Source organism: Rhipicephalus sanguineus, chromosome 1, assembly GCF_013339695.2.
Source record: "Rhipicephalus sanguineus isolate Rsan-2018 chromosome 1, BIME_Rsan_1.4, whole genome shotgun sequence".
NCBI lineage: Eukaryota > Metazoa > Arthropoda > Arachnida > Ixodida > Ixodidae > Rhipicephalus > Rhipicephalus sanguineus.
Genome location: NC_051176.1, coordinates 144,562,664 through 144,581,047, shown reverse-complemented (window position 1 = coordinate 144,581,047; position 18,384 = coordinate 144,562,664). Strand labels below are relative to the sequence as shown.

Genomic DNA, 18,384 nt, shown 5'->3' with positions numbered 1-18,384 from the left:
TTACAGCGTGCGACAAATCTTCAACTCTGCTCGTACTGGACGGATTCTAAAAATTTTTGCGGCGTTCGATTCGTGAGGCAATAAGTTCCTTTAGCGAAGCCATTCCATGGCTACTTGGAAAAGTGTTGCAGGGCCCCTTTAAATTTTGGTTAGCCCACTATGTTTTCATTATATTTTAAATCTGCTTATTTCAAACTGCCACTGTGTTATACTTTTTGTTTGTCCTTGCCAGAATATATCTGCTGCCTTTGTCTCTTCTAGCTTAACATTTGTGTTTTTATATCATTAACTGTCACAAATAGAGCTGATTGTCTGCCTACAAAGTGGTAAAATTGCACACACCAACACGTGCATGTTGACTGAGGAAGAAATAATAAAACCAAGATAGTCTGGCCATGGTCTGTCACCTGCCGAATGCTTGTCACTTTCTTGACCATGAATTGATGCTCAGAAGTGATCAGAGTGTGCATCTTCCTGCACACTGCGTGGTGTGTGGCTGTGTACCCTTGTCAGCTGAATTGAAGGTGTTGGGACACAGCAGGAAATCTGTGGCACGCAAGGTTTTGGAGGCGTTTCACATAAAAAGGGCACAGATTGTGTCAGCCAAATGTCATTGTGTTTGCATGGGAACGAGCTTGAGCTGTTATACCCTAATCTGTAGCTATTTTGACTGGCTTTGCCTGTTGATATGTGCGCAGGCGTGCCTGTGATGTACTTGGCTTTATATTTACGACAATTTTTCAAAATAAACAAGTTTATAGTGAGCACTTGGCACATCTTTTCTTTGCGCTCTGCTTTTATTTTATGAGACACACACAGGGTGAGAGAGAGAAATGTTTTACCAGAGCACATCAGCGACAGCTATGGCAGTGAAATAGAAGACACTGACGTTTATGCGTTGCGCGTTCGGTCAGTTTTATGCTGAGGCTGTCATGAATTAGTTGCCCGTTAGCAGGCATAGTGCCAATGCTATATATATATATGCCAGGTGTCCCAGCTATCTTTAGCCAAGGGTTAAAAAAATACAATATTAGAGGCAGGTGAGTGAAATCAGTTGCAAATTGCTGACAGTCATCTTGCACACTACTGAAAATTTTTTGTTTGGTAATTATTCATTTGTTAATTAGGATTATTTAACCAGATTGCTAAACATTGACTTTAGGCAAGAAATGTGACTTGCAAAGTTCGAGAGCGTCTTCAGAAACCCCAACTGCATTATTTGCGATAAAGAAAGTCTCACGTATACCATTTTTTCCAAGCTGCAAAGAAAGCCCGCGAAATAGAAAAAAAAACCATGTTACTAGCGCATTCGCGCGGCAGCGAATGTGCTGCTCTCAGCCGTGGTTTGAGTGAACAAAATCAGCTGCGGCTGTGACTTGCCTGCTACGCTGTAGCTGTAGGTCGATAAGTTGGCGGTGGTTTCTTCGCCCGCGTCAGCCTGTTGGCACGCGTGACGGTGCAAGTTGTAGCGAGCGCGGACCGAGAAACCACCATTAACTTATCGGCCTGCCGCTGCAGCGTAGCCAGCGAGTCACAGCCGCAGCTGATTTCGTTCGCTCAAACCACGGCTGAGAGCAGCATATTCGCTGCCGCACAGTGGCCATTTAGAGTTCTCAGTACAAGTTCAACAATAACTGGTCAGCAATGAATTTAGTACGTTTGAAGCATGCTGTGTAATGAACAGGCAACAGAACGTGATGAAGGGAGAAGAAAAAATTAAGGGGCAGAAGCGCACGAAAGGAGCAAATTACATCCAGCAACATCACATCTATTATGTATAGTTAGTGAGTGATAGTTGATTACAATGTTATTGTGCCAAGCCATCAACTCAATAAGGTGTCTAGAACAAAGGTAGACTAAACCCTTCTTTCTTTTTTTTTAGATAATGACCTTTTAACCTGGTATTCATGTTTGATTCAAGTTCAACAATATCATACACTTTAAGGCATGGGAGGAGCAAGATATTCTTGCTTTTTTCGAGAGCATAACATCAGATTCTGCAGTGCACAAAGCATGAACTCACAGCAGCACCAATACTAGGTTGGGCCAATCTTGACAAGTCATTACAAAAATATGAATTTATTGTCATACCACACAGGCAAATTAAGCAAGAAACTTTTTACAGGATAGGCAGAAAAAGAGGCAAGTGTAAAATATGGAGATATGGATTTGGATGGATAAAAAAAGAAAGTCTGATAGGCATAACGTAAAATTGTTGCAATTGATAACTGCTCTTCAAGTGACTTTCCTGTAACTTCTGACGTTCCCCAAGGAAGTGTTCTTGGACATTTATTATTTAACACATATATTAATGACATAGTTGACTCTATTACTGAACCTGTACAGATAAAATTATTCGCTGATGACTGCTTACTCTTTAATGAAATCACCTGCCAGCAATACCAAATCACCCTAAACTCCAGCCTTTAAAAAATTTTAACATGGTGCGAACGCTGGGACATGCAGCTTAATATTGATAAAACAGTATTTATGAAAATCACTAAAAAAATTAATAAACTTTCATTTACTTATAATCTTGCATCCATGCCACTTACAGAGGTTGATGAATATAAGTACCTAGGTGTTGTCATAACTAATAATCTCAGTTGGAACTCCCACATCTCTCACCTTTGCGACTCATCCTTCAAAAAACTCTTTCTACCTCAGACACAAATTAAAACATGCTCCTGCTGAGACCCATCTAACCGCTTACACCTCTCTTGTCCGTCCTAAGCTTCAACATGCAGCTATCGTATGGGATCCTTACACTAAAACTAACATCGATGTGCTAGAAAGGATCCAACGTAAAGTAGTAAGATTCATCTTCTCTAAATATCGCTCCAGTGACTCTCCAAGTGACCTAATGGCCCAACACAACATTCAGTCCTTGCAACTAAGAAGCAAAATTCACAGGCTTAAATTTCTATTCCTACTGTATAATAATAAATTGTCTTTTTCTCCTGAACCTTATATAATGCCTCTCACTGCTCGCCGATCAAGACATCGCCACTCCGCCACGTTAACGCCTTACAATACCAGAACCAACATCTTTAAGTATTCCTCTTTCCCTCGAACAGTAGCCGACTGAAACAGCCTACCTCTTAGTACAATCAGCAACACCGACTCTATCACATCCATTACATCTTAAATCTAGCCCTTCCTCTTTCAATACAGTGCTCCAGTATTTTTTTCCTTTATTTTTTTTTTTGCTAGCTCCTTTGTACATTGATTAGATAGTTATGTGTTGTTTATCGTCTCATATTGTATATTACATTTCCTTGTATCACATTTCTTTTAGTGCTCGTTTACTTGTTTGGTAGATTCACTTTGTTGTTGCTTTGTATAGTTCCTCCTTGTATATTATTCTCGATACTTGCACACTTTGTACTTTTGTTTGTACTTTTCCCCTCCTGCCTGGGCCTTTTAAGGCCTGCAGTATTCCTAAATAAATAAAAATAAATGTGCTGCACTTTTTATGGCGGCAAACATGTTGTTCAACGGCAACAGTTCAAGTATCATGCCTAAGTAAGGTTATTAAATAACTGGCCACAAGAGTTGCCTGATGTATGAGTGTGCCATCGCAATGCATACCAAACGCCCTCACCTTCCAGCCATTTGGATGTACTCAGCAGGCAGCAGGTCCCGGTTGCTAATGCCATCATGTTTGCGGATGCTGTCAAAAACAACTGTACGAGCTGGCATGTTGACACCCATAGCAAATGTCTCCGTGGCAAACAGCACCTTAAAAGAAAAGTATAAAATACTTCTCAGGCATTCATTAAGACTTTCTTGCAACAAGCAGGCTTCATTATTAGAGTATAAGTTATTAGTAAACAGGAAATTTCACATGGCCCCGCAACAACTTGTCATCCTTGCAGAAGCACTGGGATTCAATCCAGATGGAAGCACTAACTAATGAGCTATCAAAATAAGCAAGAAGCTTTTTACAGAATAGGCAGAAAAAGAGGCAAGTGTAAAATATGGAGATATAGATTTGGATGGATAAAAAAAGAAAGTCTGATAGGCATAATGCTACACTGCAATAGACCCTTTTCATAATCCGCAAGTGCGCTTCTCTGCGCTGCATATTTGAACTAATGGCGGCACCTCTCTTGCTTAGAGTGGAGATGAGGTCCTAGTTGCACGTGCTGAGGCTTGTCTATTATGCGTATTTATGTCAAGAGAGCCGAGTCTACATTTTCCACGTCATAGCGTAAGCAAAATGCGCTAGAACACGCTGTTTGCAGTAAGTGACTAGCCGCCATTTCTTGGGCAAACTGCATGGCAGGAAAGCTAGCTTTACAATTATGAAAAGGGTCTATAGATGAAGGAAAACCCCCTTTTCCAGTGGAGGCTAGCAAACCAGGTGCAACTTCATTAACCTCCCTGTATTTCCTTTGGACAATGTGTTGGCAATGTGTTTGGACTCGTCAGGCGACGCTCTATAGCAACCATGTCCAGACTGCACATTTTTAGGGATGGGCGAATATTCGGGCGCTTCGAATATTCGAACGAATATTACGGTATTCGAATTCACTTCAACAAGAATTTAGATTATTCGAAATTTCAAAGTATTCGAAATGAACGAATATATGTATATTTCAGTGCATACCCCCCCCCCTTTGTAAAGGTGGTTTCACTGTAGCGTAGAGGTGCTATGCCGTGAAACCACCCATCCAGCGGAAATCTGCAGTGCCGCGAAGCCACACTTCAAGGTTAACTGTACAAATTACCTTCATCTCAATTAATAATTTTTTTTAAGTTTAAAGGCATGTTATACAGGCTTATATGCACTAAGTAAGGTAATCTTGAAAACTTAATGTATTGTACCAGTTATAACTTGCAACCTACTGCTATACAAATTTTGCTACTATTCAAAGTTGCTTCCACTTCACTTCAAACCAAAAAAGTGACATTTACACATGCCTAGTTACAATTCTTAAAAATATTGTGCAAGTTGGTTGGGCCATGACAAAAATGTTCATTTTTCTTAATAATATGTGATATATACCATTTGAACTATTCAATTCAAAATTATTCTACCAAACCACTATTCGCTTCAAACCTAAAACTTCCTATTCGCCATTTCCTACACATTTTGAAGAGCTTTCAATTAGCTAAATATGAATTAATTCTGCCAAGGTGTCTAGCAAGTGAGGCATGTAAAAGAAAGCTCACATGGTTTGGTAAGCTAAAGCAAGGGATGAAGGTTGCACCTGAGTCTCCAACTGATTCTGCTTTCCACCAGTTGCTGTGCTGTGGCTTGCAACGATTGTGAAAGCTTGTAGCAAGGCGGTAAGAAAACACATCTTCAGGAAAGAAGAGTGCACAAAGGTGGCTCGACATCGTTATAACACCGCTCATAATATTAGCTATAAGCAAATAAATTCATTTTTGCCAGTAGCTAAGAGCAACCACTACTAATATGATCAGCAGGCAGCCATCTTTTATTCCGCTTATATGGGGGCACTGCCCAGCTATTCCGTCAAAGTGTACTTTTGGTCGGCACATAATTGAGCTGTGGGTGTCTTGCTTGGTGAGTTGGTATGATAACATCATTAAAGGCAGCGCAAAAAACACGGACACAGAAAAGGAGCACTAAAATAGTGCCGTGTATGTGTGCTCCTTTTCTGTGTCAATGTTTTTTGCGCTGCCTTTAATGGTGTTAAATGAGTTCTTTAGTGCATGCACGTCATTTTGACGTCGTGAGTTTTCGTGGTTTTGTGACCCTGAGTGTCACAAAACCATGCAGGCAATGTCAGCGCATACCAAAAATATCTGGCCAGTGGCAAAGCATTATAGGCAAGGAAGATGCAGTATCATAACAATTTATTCTCTTATGTTCCACTTAAAGTCATTATGTGATGCCACGTTTTCGTGACGTTTGATGCATCACATGACACACAAGCGCCGTGGGCATGACTCAGATGATTTTGCCCTATCATGGAGAGCCAGTGAGGACAGAATACACAATAGTTTTACGTTATTACGTGGCAGAATTACTACTGCTGAACCCCTTTATAAGAGACATGCACTGAAGCAGTTGTCTCTTATATGCGGTGCCTCTTATAAGCAGGGTGCCATGTTCTCAATTTCTGATCAACCCCTATTTCGATGTAGGCACACTTGTGTCTCTTATACCCAACTGTCTGTTACATCAGTCCCTGTTATAAAAGGGTTCAACCGTATATGCACTGATATTTTCCAAGTAACTAAGAGCAAACTTACTGGGATGCACACATGCTGAGCTGAAAGAAAAGAATATTTAGACAAGAGATAAAATTAATGCGATATGTCACTGGCATGCCCGAGGGGGGAGGGGGGCTTGAAAAAGAAAAAAATTTCTGGCTACTCCCCTGCAATATTTAAGGCTGTAACAAAGTATCAGTCACCCTTGAAAATTAAAGAGCACATGACCTGAAATTACACAGTAGACCTTTGTGCCATACTGCCCAATACTTACTATGTCCCATGTTTTCATATTTAAATAAAAAGAAAAGTGCAACTGACTATGTATTACCATAAATTAATTTCCTTTTTTTCTGTTTTCGTTTTAGTGGATACTTGTCCTTTTACTCAAAATTTTTAAGAATGGAGCATGTTTATTTGTACTATGTCCCCAGTAATCATGTATTTCACTCCACATGATGCAAGAGCCCAACGTTCATGCTTGTCACACTGACCTTCACGAGGCCACGCTGAAAGAGCATTTCGACAGCCTCCTTGAGAATGGGCAGCACACCACTATGGTGAACGCCAAAACCAGCTTCCAGGAGACCTCGCAGTGAGCGTAGCTGTGGTAACCGCTGGTCGGCACGGCTCAACCGGGATACTACATTATTCTGCAGGAAACGCCGCACTGCCCCCTTCTCCTCAGCTGTGGTCAAGTCAAGTGATTGCAATAACTGGGCATTTTCATCACAGCGTCGGCGTGACAGGGTGAAGCAAATTGCTGGCAGCCGGTCTGCCTTGCGTAGGTGCTGTATTAGACCTTGGTACCGGGTCTTGTCCTAAGAAATACAGATGAACATGAGAGCAAAATTATTAATCAGCACATCACCAGAACAATTTGTAATCACTTGTTTCTTCATTTGCACCAATGACATTGACATAATTACATGGTGTGTTCTTTCTTTAGAAAAAACAGAATTTCACATGAAATTCTCCTGCACATTCATTGCTTGGTGCTAACACAAACATGAGCATATGCCATGCCTGTTTTTAATGCTTCTTATCATTTCCTTTCCTAACCGGTGAGATTGCCAGTATTTCGCATCAACAGGTTGATAAACCAAAGCTTCATGACTTGACGAGTGCTGTTGGCAGGAGAAGCAGTCTACAAGGCAAGACATGTGACAGCTTGCAACGTCAAGGAGAAGAAAAATGACACAGTAACGTTCACTGGACTTATTCTCCAAATGTCAGCAGTAAGCAAGAACCTGCATGAGCTAGAAATTGCAGAGAAAGAGAAGTTATTGCAGCAACTTGCACCTGTAATTTCAGTATTGGTGCTTGTCTTAGGATTTCTGCTTGTCTTAGGTTTTCTGGTGCTTGTCTTAGGATATAAGGAAGGGAATTAAAATGTTCACTTGTGAATCTCTTCAATTATATCTACCTGGAACATTGCAAATTTCCATGCAAGGTATATCAGCCTCCTCAAATGACCCATCTGAACAAGCATAACTGCACTTCGAAGGTGATCATTAAAGATACTCACTAGAACCAATAAATAAGTAAGTTAATAAATTATATATTTCAAACGTGTCTATATTTAAGCTTGGTATACAGCATAAAAATACCCAAGGAATGAGGAAAGTGATATACTAATGAACAGCTGAAAGAACAAGGCCGTGTTCCCTCGTTCACTTTACTGTGGTGCATAGTCTTTTTTTTTTTTCATTTTGAATGCAGTACGGTATACCTGTACCGAATGCACCTATTTCCACTGCGTTATGGACTTTGTGTCACAGGATATGAGCATTAGATGCGACAAAGGAAAATACTGTTGTGCAAGTGCTTTTGGAACTGTTTAAAAATACTTTCACCATTCAGCTAAAGATTGCCCACAGTGACATGCAATTACTCTTTACAACGATTTAGTCTTTCTTTTTTTTCTGAACTCTTCGATGTCTAGTTTTATGTCACAGGTGAGCTTCAAACCACAGCACCAGTAAGGCCAATATTGCTAAAAATTTCATCCTTGGCCACCACAGTTTTGAAGCAGATGACGCAGGTGCTGCACCCATGTGATCCCACATGCTCCGTCACAAGCTACTGCAGTGCCAGTCTTTTCAGTGGTGGAGCTCACTGCCTGCTGCAGTTTCACTGTCATCTCAAGAAAGTTCTTTTCTGCAAAGCAGCTTTGACTTGTCTTAATTTTATGGTATGCCTGAACCTTAAGGCACATACTAGTGGTATACATCGACATGCATACAAATTATTGATGGAAGAGGACCATGTGTAATGCAATCACAGTAAAGGTAACTTCATCGGGAAGAAGCTTGTAGCGCGATTAAAACATGAGAGGACCACACCAGATATTACAAAGGCAGCATTCAGTTTTTGTCACTGACATGCAAGGAGGCAATGTGATCTAATAAGTGTCCCTTGAAGAAATGTGCCCAGAGCTGACCAGCGGAATACCAGAAATTACAACAAAACGTTAGTGTAGTTTTATGGAATGTTTTGGGTTGCGTACCTCACAATAAGCAAAAGAGAAAAAGTGGTGCAGCTTCACAAGTGCCCAACTGTGTGCATAAAAGAAATTTTTTTAATGTGGTTGCACTTGCTGCTGTCACTCAATGTTGTTGCCAACAATTTACATCAACCAACATTGTTGTTGTTGACAAAGTAGCTGTTGGCCAGCACGTTTAGAAAACATGTTGGTCAGTTGTTGGCAATCATCTTACAAAAAGGACAAAACCTTAGCTTCATGATAAAATATTTCTATCCCACACAGCAAATCCCAGTTGAAATCTTAGCTAGAGTACAATTGTTTCTTTTTAGTGAAGCCAGGTTTTGCTGACTGTCCTGCTGTTGTCTAACCAAATAACTAACACTTCAAAATAAAAATTGAAAAATGCCGCAGATCAAACACAGCCACACCAGACTTTTGTTATGCCACTTCCGAGTTCGCCAAGTGACTTCCAGGCATGCACTTTTGGTCTTACGTTAAATTCTGGTTTCCACTCAAGTCTCTTAAATTTACTTCTCAGTTCCACTTCCAGTCTACACTTCCCTTCTGGTTATAGCCCAGCTAAGGAAGGCCTCAGAGAAAAGTTCGTCACAAATGACAGTCAACATTATGGACATCATACCCTGTTAAAGCAGGTGGAAGAGGCCTAGGAATACACGTCACATCATACGCACTGAAGTGTTGGGTAAAATATCAAGATGCGAAGGAGCTTTGCTGAATGTAAGTTCCAACAAAGTACGTTGCAACGGCTACAGTCTTTTTAGCATGTGGCAGACATTGCACATATAGCCATGTTTTCGCATTTATAAAAACAGGTAGTGCTATGGCATAAACAGCATATTCTTTCTTAAAAAAAAACTCACATCATATGTTCGAGTTGCCTTCATAGTTTCTTTCCGTCTTGCACAGGCCTTCATGTAGCTAAAATAGAAACAGCAAGGGTAAGGTGGCATATAAGACTCGCATGCAAGCCAACTGGTGCAAAATTTTCACAAAAGAGCTCATCTAGAATATAGCTTATTAAATGAAAGACCAACCTGGCAGTCTGGAACTTATTGGTGGCATCCAGGATCAGAAATGTTTCCTGATTGAAATAGAGATGATGCTCCAGAGGTACAGGGCGCTTGGTAGTACAAATGACGTACAGCTTGCGCTCTTTAATGCGCCTAAGTCAGGAAACAATAAAGAGATCTGAGCAGAAGTCTTCAAAAAGGAAATTTATTTAGTTGCACAGTTGTAAGCAAGCATCAACTTACTTATGGTTTCCATAATGAGCCATAATTGTTAGAGCTTAATGCATAGCAAGGCACAATGCACAATCAGGTGCATACCATTAAAGGGGCCCTGCAACACTTTTTCAGCATGGTCAGAAAATGCTGCCTATCAGTAGTCGAGGCTCCCGAGAACACGCGAGCCAAACATTATAGCGCAGCACATGGTCTGGGATTTACCATAAATTCTCAGTCAGCTAAAAATCGCTTCCTCTTCTCTCAACAAATGATGCTATTTACTCAAAATCACTGCATCACTGACTCAAGTTCCACGCCATTGTCTGATTTGAACATGGCGTGCTCTGTAATTACTGCGGCCGCTGCGGGAAGCCGCCACTTGCCCGCGTGCGCGCACGATTGCACTGACAGTACGCCAAGCGTTCTAAGAAAAAAAAAAAAGCTGAAGGTCACGAGGTGCACGTGACGTACCTTATTCCCACATGCCATCCCGCCCTGCTTAGCTTCCAGCGTTTTCGTTGGGACGAGAGAAGAGAGAAAGCAATTACAGCATGTGACAAATCTTTGTAACTCCACTCGTACTGGACGGATCCTAAAAATTCTTGCGGCGGTCGATTTGTGAGGCAATAAGCTCCTTTAGCGAAGCCATTCCATGCTACTTGGAAAAGTGTTGCAGGGCTCCTTTAAGATACAAAGCACAACAATGGACAACATGCTGTAAGCATCTTATAACATTTCGTAATAAAGTAAGGCATACTGAAAGAGAAACAAGCTGATTGTAAAAGCTTTATTCTGTTTAATCACACCTTTTTTGTGGCAAGGAATGAGAGGTGCTTAAAATAAATTGAACTAATGCAAATACACACCCAATCCAATTGGCGAGGCTCAGTGCATTTGGTACCGTGGCACTGAGCAGGACAAGTCCCACGTGACTTGGCAACATGATGAGGACTTCTTCCCAAACAACACCCCGCTGTAGTAAAGGAGAAATAAAACTATGCAATGTGCATGCCTATATGAGCATGGCTGAGAATTTTCAGGTTTTAATTTGAGGTGTGATACAACGAAGACTGGAAGGATCACACAGCACCTAAAACACTGAACACAATGTACAAAGGCTAGAGGCAATGAATAACAGCAGCTCTTGAGAAAACATAGACCAGTTTTTGCCAAATCTCTCTATTACTGCCAATAAGCAATTACAGTGGTATGAGTGGTATAGTTCTTAAAATAGGAAGACCGTCAAATGGTGAACAGCTCCGGAGTGCAAACCTTTTAATGCCAGCACGTGATGCTATCCAATCAGTTTAAAAATTGGCTCTGTAACATTGTATTTTACTATCAAAATTATTTGTGAAGTAGGTATTAGCTTCATATCATGCCAAGCAATTCAAACAGATTGACTCAATATGCATTACATCCCCACAAAATTTGAGCCCCATGTGCAGACTGAGTACCAGGAAGCAAACCATGTTAACATTCGTGAAGAACTGCTTGATTGTGCTAGAGCAGACTACAGCAGTTTTAGTCGAAGTCACAGTAGGTGGGGCAAGCATCAGCCCGACTGAAAGATAACGTGAGCCAATACAACATGATGACATTGGTGGTTTTCCTTGATTGGCAAGGTGTAATCTACTGTTAATATGTTCGCTACGTTTGATGCAGGCGGACAGTATGGAAGTAGTTCTACATGAAAATTCTGAAGCGTTTCAGAGAATCTATACACCAAAAGAGGACTCTGCTGTAGGTAAACCAGAGCTGGATGTTGTCACCACATAACAATGAACCAGCTCGCTCACCACTCCTTCTGCAACATTTCCTGCCAAAAGGAAAGCAACTGCTATACTCCAGCCATCCTCCCTCTCAACATATAGCATCAGTGGACTTTTTGTATTTTTGTAGTTAAGGTCTACATCGAAAATTTATTTTAAAATATTTGAATAAGAAATAAGAAGTTATTTACTGTTCCTACAGAAATATTTCTGGTGTTGCAATGATAAGAACTTAAAAGTTGTGCAAAAAAAAAAGTTAATCTTGAAAAGTTAAGAGTGGTACAAGTAATGAGACCACTACTTCAAAGCTGACAAACTTGACCGCGTTGCATGTAGGTCAGATCAGGCCTCGGCAGCATCAAAGATACATGTATCTTAGAGACTAGCTTAGATACTCTCTGGGTATCTTCTATCTGTATCATGATAAATTCAGTACGACTCATATCAGCACCTATGCTTTCAATACATCACATTAAGTATTTTGTATCTTAAACGATACAAGATACACCTATGGCCCGAGTCACCGAGGCTGGCAACTAGCGGTGGTTAAAGTTCAATCTGAAAGACATCTAAAAGAGACATTTATACTAATTTTTCTAGTAATCAAACATGATGAGAAAGGCAGATGCTGTGTAGCAATAATAATAATAATAATAATAATAATAATAATAATAATAATAATAATAATAATAATAATAATAATAATAAGCTTCCAATGATCAGTTTCTTACAGTTATTACATGGAATGTCAAAAGTGCAGAAAAATCAATCCAGTACTTATAGCATACCCCTATGCTATAAAACTTGATGCTTAGCACAACTTTTCAGAAATATCTTCTCAACAGACGTCATGAAATGTATCCTCTTATGTATGTATGTATGTATGTATGTATGTATGTATGTACATATATATATATATATATATATATATATATATATATATATATATATATATATATATATATTGAATGAACTTGCAGGTAGCACGTTTTGAAAAGGAAAAAATGCCTTTACTAACGTTTCGGCCGTGGCACGGCCTTCGTCAGAGTAAAGGCATTTTTTCCTTTTCAAAACGTGCTACCTGCAAGTTCATTCAATATAGAAAATACCCGGACCTGTCGTGCCCTCCCTTCATTTAGTATATATATATATATATATATATATATATATATATATATATATATATATATATATATATATATATATATATATATATATATATTCTTATATTTATTCTCTATACAGCTAACAGGTTCATGGGCAATATATTGCACAGTACAGAAACATACTGTCTGAAAACTCAACATACTGTATATTGCTGCTGATAAGAGCTCTCAGACTACCCTGCATGTGTGCCCGTCTAGTTAGTGCTGAATACTCGCTGAGACACCCTTCCATAAAATTCAAAAAGCAAAAACAGGCACTAAGAAGAAATTAATGTTCTGTTGACTTATTCTGCTGGCAAAGGCCAGTTCATTACCACTGTTCCATATCTCTCTGCATAAGCATGCTGCTCGCGGTCCCATTGTTAAATAAACACCATTTGCCAGATCATATCATGACAGCTGTATGAAATTTAGACTGCAGTCCACCACCATGAATGATGTGGATAACATGACTCACAACAACATGACAGCCATTGCAAAGCAAGCTGATCGAGAAGGTGTATGAAGCCTACTTTCTTTCGCAGGGAACCCTTGGCACTGAGGCACGTGGTACGCGGATGTGATAAATCTTCACAAACTCCCCCAACCTCCGCATCTCTTAGCAGAGCAATGAATTGGACTACACTCAAACCTCAATATAACGAACACGAATATAACGAATTATCGGTTATAGTGAAGTAAATGAAGAATAGTCTTGTCATAGATAGAGTGTTACAAATAAACATTTATAACGAATTTTCGGATATAACGAAGTTATTTTCATGGCACATGTGATTTTGTTATAGTGAGGTTTGAGTGTAGTTGGTGGTTGTTCATGATTTCTTCTTACGCTACAGCTTTGATGGCCAGCTTCAACTGATCGAAAGGGCCTTTGCTCAAGGCCCCTTTGGCTAAGGACGCCTCCCTAAGCATCAAGACCAAGCCCATCTTTTGGCCATCCAATAAAGAATACAGTAAACGCTTGTTAAACAGAGCCAAGAGACCAGGAAAATATGTTCTGCTTAAAAGGGTCATAAACCACCCCTTGTGCTTGGTTAAAAAACACACACAGCGGAAAGTAAACACTGCTGTGAACAGCTCAGCCAAATCTTAGTCGTGCACAGCAAGGAGAGTTCGCAAGTGGAGCGCGAAGTTGCCACTTTCTATAGGTGCCCTCTCTTCATACAGAGGCCCGTACTCATGCTCTTCGGAGGGCCATCATACAGCAGATTTTGCGTCACACAGAAATTTGCTGCTATTGGCCGATAGTTGATATAAAACAAGAGTGATGTTCAGATCAGATGCACTTCTTGCCACGGGGCGCCACTACGTGCCAGGTGACATGCTCTATAGTGGGCTAAAGTTACATAGTAGTGACACTTGCGCCCGCCGGTGTAGCGCAGGGAGAGAGCGATCGCGTTTCATGATGCTCGCTCAAAGCCATGACGTGCCCGTGACGCAGCTTCGTCCCCCCTTGTGATTTCTCCGTGTGTAGCTTCCAGCACGCTCATCGGGACAAGAGAAGAGAAAAAACACTTACAGTGTGTGGCTAATCCTTGCAACTACACTCGTACTTGACGAATTCGAAAAATTTTTGCGATGATCAATTCGTGAGGCGATAAGCTCCGATACTAAGGACATTCAATGATTACTTGGAAAAGTAGTTTATGACCCTTTAAGGTCATTGCTTGAAAAAAAGCCTACAATCAAATACTGCACTTCAAAGCAATGCAACGCACCACGATTAAAATGAACATAAACTCACATCAGGGTCATTAATGTAGTGGCATTCATCAAATATAACCCATTCTAGGTCAGCCACCACATTTGACTGGTTGTAAAGCATGGATCTGTAAGCAGAAGTGGAGGGAAGAAGTGGCACACACTCTTTCACATGCACTAAGAAAGTCCGAAAAAAAAATGAATTGCAGCAGGAGCTCCCTACTGAGGAACTGTCAGATAATGTGCCAGCATTATTTGTAATTGCATCACTCAATTAACACATGGAAATACTAGCAAACATTACCCATCACTTAGCCAACACCAACATGTATGTTATTGTCATTTGTCATAGCACCTGTATTGGCAGTTACTTGTTACGCCAAATGTTGAAATGTATGGTAGGGCTACTTGCTGCAGCAACTGTACAATAGTTACCTGTTGCACTGATTATATGATATGTTTACTTGCTGCGACAACTATAGTGTTGTTTTTTTTTTGCACCAACTGCATGATATAGGTAGGTAAATTAGAAGGAAAACCTGAACAAATAACATCACAAGAGCATCTGTAGACAAAAGCACTAAGATTAAATAATGCTGAGTAAGCTTAACCATTATTCCCACAATAGCCGAATAACAGCAGTGGCAAAGTTTCCTCTAGTAATTTTTCTTGGAAACTCGGACTGCAGCTAAAGGTTCATCTGTACCCACAAGTTAAAGCATAGCTTGGCAACAAGCCAGGCACACTGAAGTCAGGAAGCCACACAGTGCCACTGAGACCACACTCAAAAATATGGGATATGCTGTCTTTAAATTTGGTCACACTGAGTTACAGCAGATCAGAAATTCAGTCATGGCTTTTCTGCATGGAATGGAGATGGCAGCAAAGCACAATGAAGGCAAGTCAGACTTGGCTGCATGAGAGCACAGTGATAACACGTCTATATCTATAACCCATACTATACTGGAACCAAATTCTTAGGCTGCTGTAACGTACCAATAAAAATACTGCAGAACCAGAATAAATCAAGCTACAACTGGTTAATAATACAAATCAAACTGATGTATACCTGAGAATCTCTGTTGTCATGATAAGACAGGATGCCTCCTTGTTGATCTGGACGTCACCTGTGATAAGCCCAATGTCTGTAAAGGTTTCCTTGAAGTCACGGTACTTTTCATTGGACAAAGCCTTGATAGGGGATGTGTAAATTGTCCTGGGTAAAAAAAAATCTTAGATAAGAACACAAATCCAAACTGACGTTTTTACAAAATACCAAGCTTATTCATTAGCAATTGATCCAGCCCATACACAGACCTTGTCATGTGGCGTCGAGAGAGCGCTATGGCATATTCTGCAACTACAGTCTTGCCTGCAGAAGTGTGAGCTGCCACAAAGACAGAATCCCTGTTTTCTAAGTGAGCAATGGCCTTCTTCTGAAAGGTGTCCAGTTCAAAGGGCCACTGTAAAGACCACAAAAGTTTTGCTTAGTACAACATAGGAGCAACATTTTCTTTTAATTATACGTACATCAGTTCTTGCTATACTACTGTCTACTAATAAGGATACCATTTTTAACTCAATGTTGCTTACAGTGACCACCACTTTAGTGTTCGCAGCTTCTGTATGGGTTCCATGAAAGAGTAAATGAAGCCACTGAGGCCACATTTAGTGGTATATTAGGCTATATCCAGGCTTCCAAAAGGCCTTTTCTGATAATATAAGTTAGTAAATGGAATAAAATAATAAAAGATGAAGTAGGCAATGTTAAAGACCAATAAAGTCATTGTGTACACACCACAGAGGGTACTACATAAAATTGGCACATGCATATCATGCATCTCAAAGGGCTGCTGGCAGCCATGATACAGTAATTCAATGCAATGCTCATATTGTCAATATCAACACAGCTGCAAGATTAAGCAGGCACTTCGAACTAATTTTGCATACTTAACCATTTGCAGTCCGAAACTTTTACCATCTTTCCGGCTGCTTTGGTCCAAAACTATTTTGCCAGTTACTGGCACCTCAATGAAAAACTCAAACTATGCAAGGAAGACTCAAAGAATATTTATTTTTCTTGTTGTATTATATACCTAACTCAATTAACAACATTTGAGTTGTGTGTGGAACTGCTCGGACCATTCTCCAAGGTGCAGGTCTGTGTTATGGCTGCAGGTTTTTTAGAAAAACACAGTTTCTCTCCTGCTTCCTTTTGTTTGTTGACTAAAAACAGCAGAACCTTTGCAAATCAGTTCTGCGGAATCCCGCAAGGTGGCGGAAGGGTTAAGAAAGGGAAAATAGACAACCACCCGTTTGTAGCACGAAGCCACAAGGAAATCCATACGGATTTCTCAGAAATAAAGCCTCTTAGTTGCCGAAAAATTCGTCCTGGTCCGGGGTTCGAACCCGGGACCAACGCCTTTCCGAGGCGGTCACTCTACCAATTGAGCTAACCAGGAAGCTAGCAATTGGCAGCGCGAGGGCGAATTCATCGACAACTCAAAGCAACTGGACACATATTGCAAATCAGTTCTGCGGAATCCCGCAAGGTGGCGGAAGGGTTAAGAAAGAGAAAATAGACAACCACCCGTTTGTAGCACGAAGCCACAAGGAAATCCATACGGATTTCTCAGAAATAAAGCCTCTTAGTTGCCGAAAAATTCGTCCTGGTCCGGGACGAATAAAAGATGAAGTAGGCAATGTTAAAGACCAAAAAAGTCATTGTGTACACACCACAGAGGGTACTACATAAAATTGGCACATGCATATCATGCATCTCAAAGGGCTATTTTATTTTTCGGCAACTAAGAGGCTTTATTTCTGAGAAATCCGTATGGATTTCCTTGTGGCTTCGTGCTACAAACGGGTGGTTGTCTATTTTCTCTTTCTTAGCAGAACCCTTGCTGGTTCAGCCTGGCATGTTGCAGATGAAATGTCTCTTGCCATCTAGCCTTTTCTCACACTCGATATGTCCAGATGGGCTCCATTTTTTTGGCGCGAGCCCTCAATCCAACCACCAGCTGTTCGATGAGGTTACAGCGGTACTGCACGTGTCGCTGCTCTTATACACCGTGATTCAGGTGCTGCATTTGCAACAAAATGAAACTATCGGCAATCAAAACTTCGAGAAGTTAGCAAAAACGCTTTCGCCCTTATTTCAATCATTTGCGAGAAAATGTGTGGCTTGCACAGCAGATTTGCACAGTCAACTGCACGGCCACTGCGGTCTTCATAACTTGCTTCTGTTGAATCACTGCCAACAGTCTGATGGAGGCACTTAATTCTCATCCTCACTAACGTCATCATTGCTTTCGCTAAATGCCTTGTTACCGCCGTAAGAGGCACGCGGTGATAAAGCTGCTACACTTCACAGCGAACAGCACGCCATTGAGAACCCTCGGATATCCAGAAGGTCCGAGCAGATTATTGAGCTGCACCCTTGTGTGAAATAAAGTAAGCATTGACAAAATGAAGTTCACTTAGGTATTTCCCAAGACAGGGGTTCTCAAGCATGTTGGTTCAAGGAACCCTGCTATGCTCCATTAAGTGCCAAGGAACCTCCCCCCCCCCCCCCCCCCCCACTTTCATGCAAGCATTTTTCATTCGGTTCATGCTACGTTCATGTGCAATAAATTCAAAAGCAAGGGTATATAAAAATTTATTCAGTGACATGCAACTGTACTCCCTTTCCTTGCCCCAACAAATTGATGCGAGGCACAGGCACACTCCGGGCCAGCTGCATGTCGGCTGCTGCATTCAGCTGATTCCTGTGCTTATTTTTTAGATAGGCTAGTGTCGAGAATACCTGCTCACACGCA

The 18,384-nt window shown here is 40.8% G+C and overlaps 1 protein-coding gene and 1 non-coding gene across 3 annotated transcripts in view; both read right to left on the bottom strand.

Annotated features, from left to right (window-relative positions):
* The window catches only part of LOC119399514 (helicase SKI2W), a 114,229-nt gene that overhangs the window by 46,464 nt on the left and 49,381 nt on the right, over positions 1-18,384 (bottom strand). For both annotated transcript variants that reach the window (XM_037666321.2, XM_037666329.2), the window contains 8 exons: positions 15,881-16,026; positions 15,633-15,779; positions 14,607-14,691; positions 10,791-10,897; positions 9,733-9,861; positions 9,559-9,616; positions 6,684-7,010; positions 3,605-3,741 (listed from right to left, as the gene is read on the bottom strand). In XM_037666321.2, the coding sequence (XP_037522249.1) occupies positions 3,605-3,741; positions 6,684-7,010; positions 9,559-9,616; positions 9,733-9,861; positions 10,791-10,897; positions 14,607-14,691; positions 15,633-15,779; positions 15,881-16,026 (1,136 nt within the window). The remainder of the gene's footprint in view (positions 1-3,604; positions 3,742-6,683; positions 7,011-9,558; positions 9,617-9,732; positions 9,862-10,790; positions 10,898-14,606; positions 14,692-15,632; positions 15,780-15,880; positions 16,027-18,384) is intronic.
* On the bottom strand, positions 16,952-17,025 carry Trnas-gga (transfer RNA serine (anticodon GGA)). The gene has a single exon. It is a non-coding gene; the product is annotated as a tRNA-Ser (tRNA).